This window comes from Anomaloglossus baeobatrachus, chromosome 4 (genome assembly GCF_048569485.1).
Source record: "Anomaloglossus baeobatrachus isolate aAnoBae1 chromosome 4, aAnoBae1.hap1, whole genome shotgun sequence".
NCBI lineage: Eukaryota > Metazoa > Chordata > Amphibia > Anura > Aromobatidae > Anomaloglossus > Anomaloglossus baeobatrachus.
In genome coordinates, this window is record NC_134356.1 from 505,488,771 (window position 1) to 505,496,238 (window position 7,468).

Consider the following 7,468-nt stretch of genomic DNA (forward strand, 5'->3'; position numbering starts at 1 on the left):
ATTGTAAACACCAATCTCTAACGACTCTCCATTGCTCATCAGAGCATTAATTTCCTTTCATCAGGGAAAGAGAAGAAAGCAAACTGAAAGCAAAAGTATCGGGCATTGCAGTGTCTTGTGGTTGTTCCTTCCCTTTATGTATTGGGGGAGAATCAGGAGGCCCCATACACATTAGATGGTCAGCCACAATTACCAAAATCAGTGAGTTTAGCTGACTTTCATCCAATGTGTATGGGGACCTTAAAACGTGTAATTTAGCTACCGGTATGTGGCATGACATCAAGTCCCAGACAAGTCAAGTGACCCAAACATTTGTGTGACTTGTCTGCAAGTCAACTAGATTGCAGGCAAGTCATACATGCATCTATGCATATGGTTTTATATGATGGCAAAGTCATAGGAACCAGAGTAATCAGTCTCTGTTCCTGGCTGCCTCTTCCCAGCACTGCAAGAAGCGATTTACAGGTCTGTGCTTGTGAAGGAAAGCGAAACTTATCAGTCACCTCTATCAGTGCTGGGAAGAGCCGACCAGGGACCATCGCTGGAGATCAGACTAATCCAGCGCTGTCTCTGAACGGACATTCAAAGTATTCCTGCAGCCAGGCTGCAATTCATGCTGCCCATGGTTTGAGCTGGATGAATCGCCTGACTTGTTCCCTTTTAAATATGTGAAAGCCACACAGATGACATTGGCAGATCTTCTTTTTACCTCTATTTTTTTTAACTTATCACACTTACTAAAAATGTCTTCTTTCTTCTGCCTAATATAGATAATGGAGCAAGTGGACAACACTGTCAGCGAAGAGAACATTATACGAGGCGAAGACGAGCCATGACGTAACCATTACGCTGTGCACAATTCGATTTTATAATGAAAAATCAAAATTTCTGCTTGGTTTTACAGTTTTTCCTCATATTTTACCATTGCAAAATGTAATCTAAAGTATTTTCTAGATATTTTTATTATATATATATAAATCAGAGGAGGAATGTAATTCTTATTATTCCATTTAATCGTGCCTTATTTGAAAGATCTATGCACTATAAAAGATAATTACATTTCTGCCTCTTCATCTCTGGTGTTGGACCTGTAGTTCTTAAATTGTGCCTCGTGATTAGTAAAAAAAAAAATAATATATATATATATATATATATATATATATATATATATATATATATATATATATATATATATATATATATAAATAATGTAAAATCAGATGAGACTGACTTGATGGTATGATATCTGCCATATTCTGCTGCCTTTCACCACTCCTGTGCATTAACTGCAGAAATGCCGAGTGTGCCCGCAGTCTCCATCATTCAGCCTAGGGGCTTTGCCATGGACTCCTACAGAAAACTTTATAGATCTCACTCGGTCTAGTCTTCTGCAGCACTGATCAAAGGAGATGAGTGATTGAGTATAAATAAACTGTAGCAGAATGTATGACGTTTTGATACCTAAGAAATAAACTTCTGTAAATCTGTCTCATTGTCTTGTACATTGTACAGAGGACCTGCCAGCTTTTCTGACATGTCTGTAAAAGGGAATCTGTCAGCAGGTTTTCGCTATGTAAACTGAAGCCAGCATGCTGCAAGGGATAACACAGACAATTCAGGGATGCCTGTCTGGTTACAGTCTGATCTTTTGTTTATTTGCTAAATTAGGACCTTATTGCTCGGACTACAAAGTCACACGCATGGCAGTCTGGCACGCCCCCTTCTCTGATTGACACCTCACTGTCAATGTACAATCTCAATAGAGAGCCTGGTGTAGGCAGGGAAGCTTTCTCAGCCCTATTACATGACTAAATCTAAAAATTCTGATTGTGTCAGAATGGCTGCAGCCAGTAATCTCAGTAATACATTGTTGGATTCAGAATCTCTTTGCCTACATCATGCTGCTCTCAGAAGAGGTAGCAAAAACCTGCTGACAGATTTCCGTTAACTCACTTGTATTCCCAATAATAATAATAATAATGCTCAATAATCTTTTCTTAGTACTTGTGCCGTTCCTCCTAGAAATTAATGAATAAATTAATAACTGGTGCTTCCCCGGTTAAGCGGTCAATGACGACAATGGTTGGACAGTGACCGTGTACGTAAAACGTCCAAATGGAAACACCTAGTTGACTTAAGGATTCTTTAAACTTTCCTCACCGGGTTGGATCTGCGTCTTTAATCTTTGGATTTTTGTCATTAGAAGATAGAATACCAAGCCTGCATCTTTTGGAGGAGTTTTGCACCCATCTAGACTGTGTTGCTAGTTTTTTTTACACAAGGTATTCATTTATTCCTGCATTTTGAGGCGTAAGAACAGAGGAACAACACAATGCAGAGTTTTAATCCCTTAGTGACCAGCCCAAATTTTTCACATCTTACATGTAAATTTACGTGGCAATAATTCTGGAATGTTTCAACATATCCCAGTGATTTTGACATTTTTTTTTTCGCGACACATTTTATGATAATGGAAAATTTAGGTTGAAATGTGTTGCATTTATTTTAAAAAAAAAAAAAAAATCAACAATTTGACAAATTTCTAAAAGTGAGCAATTTTTGAATGATTATCCCTTTAATCTGGATAGTCACACCACACAAAATAGTTACTAAATAATATTTACCTTGTGTCTGCTTTACATCAGCACCATCTGTAAAAAAATCTTTTATTTTTTTAGGATGTCAGAGACTATAAAATTATGGCAGCAATGTTTTTTTTTGTTTTTTTTATGAATATTACAAAACTTATTTTTTAGGCACTTATTTAGTTTTGTAGTGACTTTGGGGAGACTTATATATTGGAAAACCCCCAAAAGTGATGCCATTTGAAAAAAAAAAAAAAAAAAAAGGAGCCCTCAACATATTCATCACTGCTGTCAGTTTTTAACCCTTCAGGTGCTTTCCAGGAATTAATGCCAAGTGACATGACAGGAAAGGAAAAATGTTATTTTTTCCCACCTAAGTGTTGCTAACTTCTGAACAGGTCACTATAGCCGGCAGATTCGAGGCCATTATTTGGCTGTGAATTGTCATGGCAGCCATCAGGACCTCGCAATCATAATCTCAGGGTGCCGAAGGGGTTAAAGAATGAGTCCCCACACACTTCTGTCTAGATGCCATTGTCACTATTGACAGCAGCATTTAAGGGGATAAATGACCATGGTCGGTGCCAACACCGATCGTGACTGATGCAACAGGGTGTCGGCTGTAGTGTACAGCTCACAGCAGCTCCATTTTTACTCATCGGGGGATGCTATTCACTTATCTCAGGTCAGTTTTAGGTCGTATTGGTGGTCAATAATGGATTAAGACCAGATGCTCCAGAATTGATATTTCATACACATGTCTGATGTGTTGGCAGGTCTTCTTTAACCAACTAGAATGCACTATAATGTACATGTATGTATATATTTGTACATAAACAGTTGTGCCGTGATCGGTTTCCTTCATCATGCGGGCAGATTGCTGTAACTTGTTGTTATTATAAACTACATTATGATTGTGACTTGTCTTTTAGGTATGTTTATGTGCTAGAGAGTGTGACAGCGGCTGGTCATGGGGGACTCACCTACAGCTCTCTAGTCTGGACAGATTGAAAAGCACCTTTACATTTGTATGAGAAAATGTTTACTAATGTTGCCAATATTGATTAGATTTGTTATCTATGAAATCTGTTATTAATTTTGGTAAACCCCTTTTCAGGTTATGCTCGTATCCCTGCTGGAAGTACATTTGTCGCTATTGGGGGTAAAATTGCCTTATCATTGCAATGTTCCCGCTGAGCAGCTACATAATACAACTAAGGGGTACTTTGCACGCTGCGACATCGCAGGCCGATGCTGCGATGCCGAGCGCGATAGTGCCCGCCCCCGTCGCAGCAGCGATTTCCTTGTGATAGCTGCCGTAGCGAACATTATCGCTACGGCAGCTTCACATGGACTCACCTGTCCTGCGACCGTCGCTCTAGCCGGCGACCCGCCTCCTTGTTAAGGGGGCGGGTCGTGCGGCGTCATAGCGACGTCACACGCCAGGCGGCCAATCGGAGCGGAGGGGCGGAGATGAGTGGGATGTAAACATCCCGCCCATCTCCTTCCTTCCGCATATCCTACGGAAGCCGCAGTGACGCCGGTAGGAGATGTTCCTCGCTCCTGCGGCTTCGCACACAGCGATGTGTGCTGCCGCAGGAGCGAGGAACAACATCGGACTGTCGCGTCAGCGTAATCATGGATTACGCCGACGCTGCACTGATGATAGTATTACGACGCTTTTGCGCTCGTTAATCGTATCATCGAGTCTTTACACACTACGATGTCGCATGCGATGCCGGATGTGCGTCACTTTCAATTTGACCCCACCGACATCGCACCTGCGATATCATAGTGTGCAAAGCCCGCCTAAGACTGCACGATTAGTGATTGCAGGAGAAAATTGGAGGAAAAATGCAAGAAACACTCTGTAAAATACATGCATTTTTTTTGCAATTTTTACATGAATTTTTATTGCGTATTTTTCCCTCACTCATTAGTAGGGGTGAAATCTGAAATGCTGCAGAATCTGCTGCAAATCTGCATGGAAAAATATATGCAATGTGTGCATGAGGCTTGAGAAATCTCATTCACATTGCTGGTTCTGGGAAACACTACTTTACGCACCAAATCCACGCTGAAAACAATGTGTGCACGTACCCTAATAATGGGGACTCAAGCAGGGAATCTCTCCTCTGTGTAACCTCAAAAGGAGGCAAGCCCATCCGCAATTCTGCTTTATAATAAATGCTGAAACTGCAGTTTACTGACATATTAAAGGGCCTCAGTCAGCACAGAATGACTCATCAAATCAAGTACAGGTCTCGAGGCCTCATGGCGGGACTGAAAACTTTTAAGTGCACCTTCTCACCTGCCTGGTTTTCCCGTATCTCCACCCCCCCTTCTATGATTGCCAGCTGTGACTTCATAGTGCTAGAGTAGGGTGTAGAGGAAAACCAAGCAGGCGGGAAGGTTCACATAGATCATTAGCCCCGCCATGATGCCTCGAGAGCCTGTACTTTGTTTGCACAGTCATTCTGTGCTGACAGAGGCCCCTTAAACATAGAGATCCTTATTAAGATGTAAGTTTGGTTACAGGGTAATGACTTTGCAATGATAACTGACAAGATGGAAGGAGCAATGAAGTTGAAAAACCAAGGTGTTTCCATCTGTTTTCCATGCATATATATATAGAGCACTGGAATGTGTCTTTCTTACTTTCATGAGCAGTCAAACCGGAACCGTCATTTACATTTTTCCCCATAAAGCAATAGTACATGTGAAAATAAGAAACTTTGTAATATATTCTATCAGAAAATTCTGCTTCTTTCTCCTCCTAGACTGATCGTTCATTCTCAAAGATTTCACTTCAGTAGTAAAATGTGTCTTCAGAGAATACAGACTTTTCCATTAGTGAGAGAGATGACAGTTGGTGCTCATTGTGTTCTATGTAAACTGTAATTGATGTCACAAGATCTTGAAGCAGAATGTCAGCGTCTGTCTCTATCTCTTCCCTCCATATAATTTTATAAGCACCAATTGTCATCTCATCTCAGTAATGGGAACATCTGTCTAAACGGAAGACAGATTTCACCCGTGAATTGGGAATGAACGATCAGCTCAGAGAGAGAGGGGTTTTTTTTTGGAAAATATATTGCAAAAAAATGTGCTTATTTATTTTTACTATTGATTTATGAAATAAAAATGAACGATTGTTACTCTTTTTAAGCTCCGTATGGATCACCTATGTGAACTGTAGCTTTCCTTGTCATTACTAGAAATGGCTATATTGCCCAAGACCACCTAACCAGATCTGAGAAGGCTCAGAAGCCAGGTGCCCTGTGAGCAGGAATGGGGTGTGAATGCGCTCAAGTGCAAAACTGACTTACAATATCTGCTTTGGTTCATTATAAAATATATCTCCACCTGCTTTTCCGTGTGCTCTGCTGTGCATAATGCATATGACTCAAGACCTTTTTCCTTTGTGACAAAGGTGAAACACAATTTGCTTATATAGTTGGATGATTGTTCTTAATTATTTAAAGTCAATCATTTTTTTAAATTATAAATTTCTACCGTTCTGTTTTGATTTGATTTACTTTTTACTAGTGATGAGCAAGCAGTACCACACTCGGGTTCCCAGTACTCGTAACAAGCAGTTAGTGCTCGGATGGGCACGGGTTGAGTACCCGAGTATAATGGAAATCAATGGGGAACACAAGCATTTTTCCAGAACATTTCCCTGAAAAATGCTTGGATTCCCCATTGACTTCCATTATACTCAGGTACTTGAGTTGCGCCCAGCTGAGCATCCAACTGCTCGTTACTTGCACTGAGCACCCGAGCATGGTAGTGCTCGCTAATCACTACTTTTTACCAAAATTAAGCATAAAAATTGACAATGTGTATTTATTCCATTACATTTTTTACAATTGTAATTGCAACTTTGTTCTTATTGAATCTGAGGGGCTTGTGACAAACAAAAAGCTACTAACAACTCTTTTTGGATATATTGAGATACAATATCTAACTGACTGGTTCCTGTTCCATACAGTACATTTGACATGCAGAACTTACTATGTGTTAGCTTCAAGTGAATTATGAAAAATGGATGATCTGTATGACCTCTTCAGTCACCAAGAGCACTAACCTGCAGCAGAAGACCACCCATCTACCAATTTGGGTTATTGAAGTTATTACAGTCAAGTTGCTGTTACAGTGGGGGAAAAATAAGTATTTAGTCAGCCACCAATTGTGCAAGTTCTCCCACTTATAAATATGAGAGAGGCCTGTAATTGACATCATAGGTAGACCACAACTATGACAGATAAAATGAGAAAATAAATCCAGAAAATCACCTTGTCTGATTTGGCAAGATTTTAGTTGCGAATTAGGGTGCAACATAAGTATTTGGTCAATAACAAAAGTTCATCTCAATATTTTGTTATATATCCTTTGTTACAATGACTGGTGAAACTTTTTTTTGTAAGACTTTATAAGGTTGGCACACACTGTTGGTGGTATGTTGGCCCATTCCTCCATGTAGATCTCCTCTAGAGCAGTGATGTTTTGGGCCTGTAGCTGGGAAACATGGACTTTCAACTCCCTCCAAAGGTTTTCTATGGGGTTGAGATCTGGAGACTGGCTAGGCCACTCCAGGACCTTCATATGCTTCTTACGAAGCCACTCCTTCATTGCCCTGGCGGTGTGCTTGGGATCATTATCATGCTGAAAGACCCAGCCATGTTTCATCTTCAATGAAGATGCCCCATAGAATGCCCTTGCCGATGGAAGGAGGTTTGCTCTTAAAATCTCATGACACATGGCTCCATTCATTCTTTCATGTACACAGATCAGTCGTCCTGGTCCCTTTGCAGAGAAACAGTAGGTATGGTGTTCTTTGGATGCAACTCAGCATTCTGTCTCCTCCAAACACGACGAGT

General features: G+C 40.5%; 1 protein-coding gene across 2 annotated transcripts in view; it reads left to right on the plus strand.

Annotated features, from left to right (window-relative positions):
- SPPL2A (signal peptide peptidase like 2A) overlaps positions 1–6,195 on the plus strand; it is a 121,001-nt gene extending 114,806 nt beyond the window's left edge. For both annotated transcript variants that reach the window (XM_075345827.1, XM_075345828.1), the window contains one exon: positions 771–6,195. In XM_075345827.1, coding sequence (XP_075201942.1) covers positions 771–836 — 66 coding nt within the window. In that variant the 3' untranslated portion in view covers positions 837–6,195. The remainder of the gene's footprint in view (positions 1–770) is intronic.
- The last annotated feature ends 1,273 nt before the right edge of the window (positions 6,196–7,468 follow it).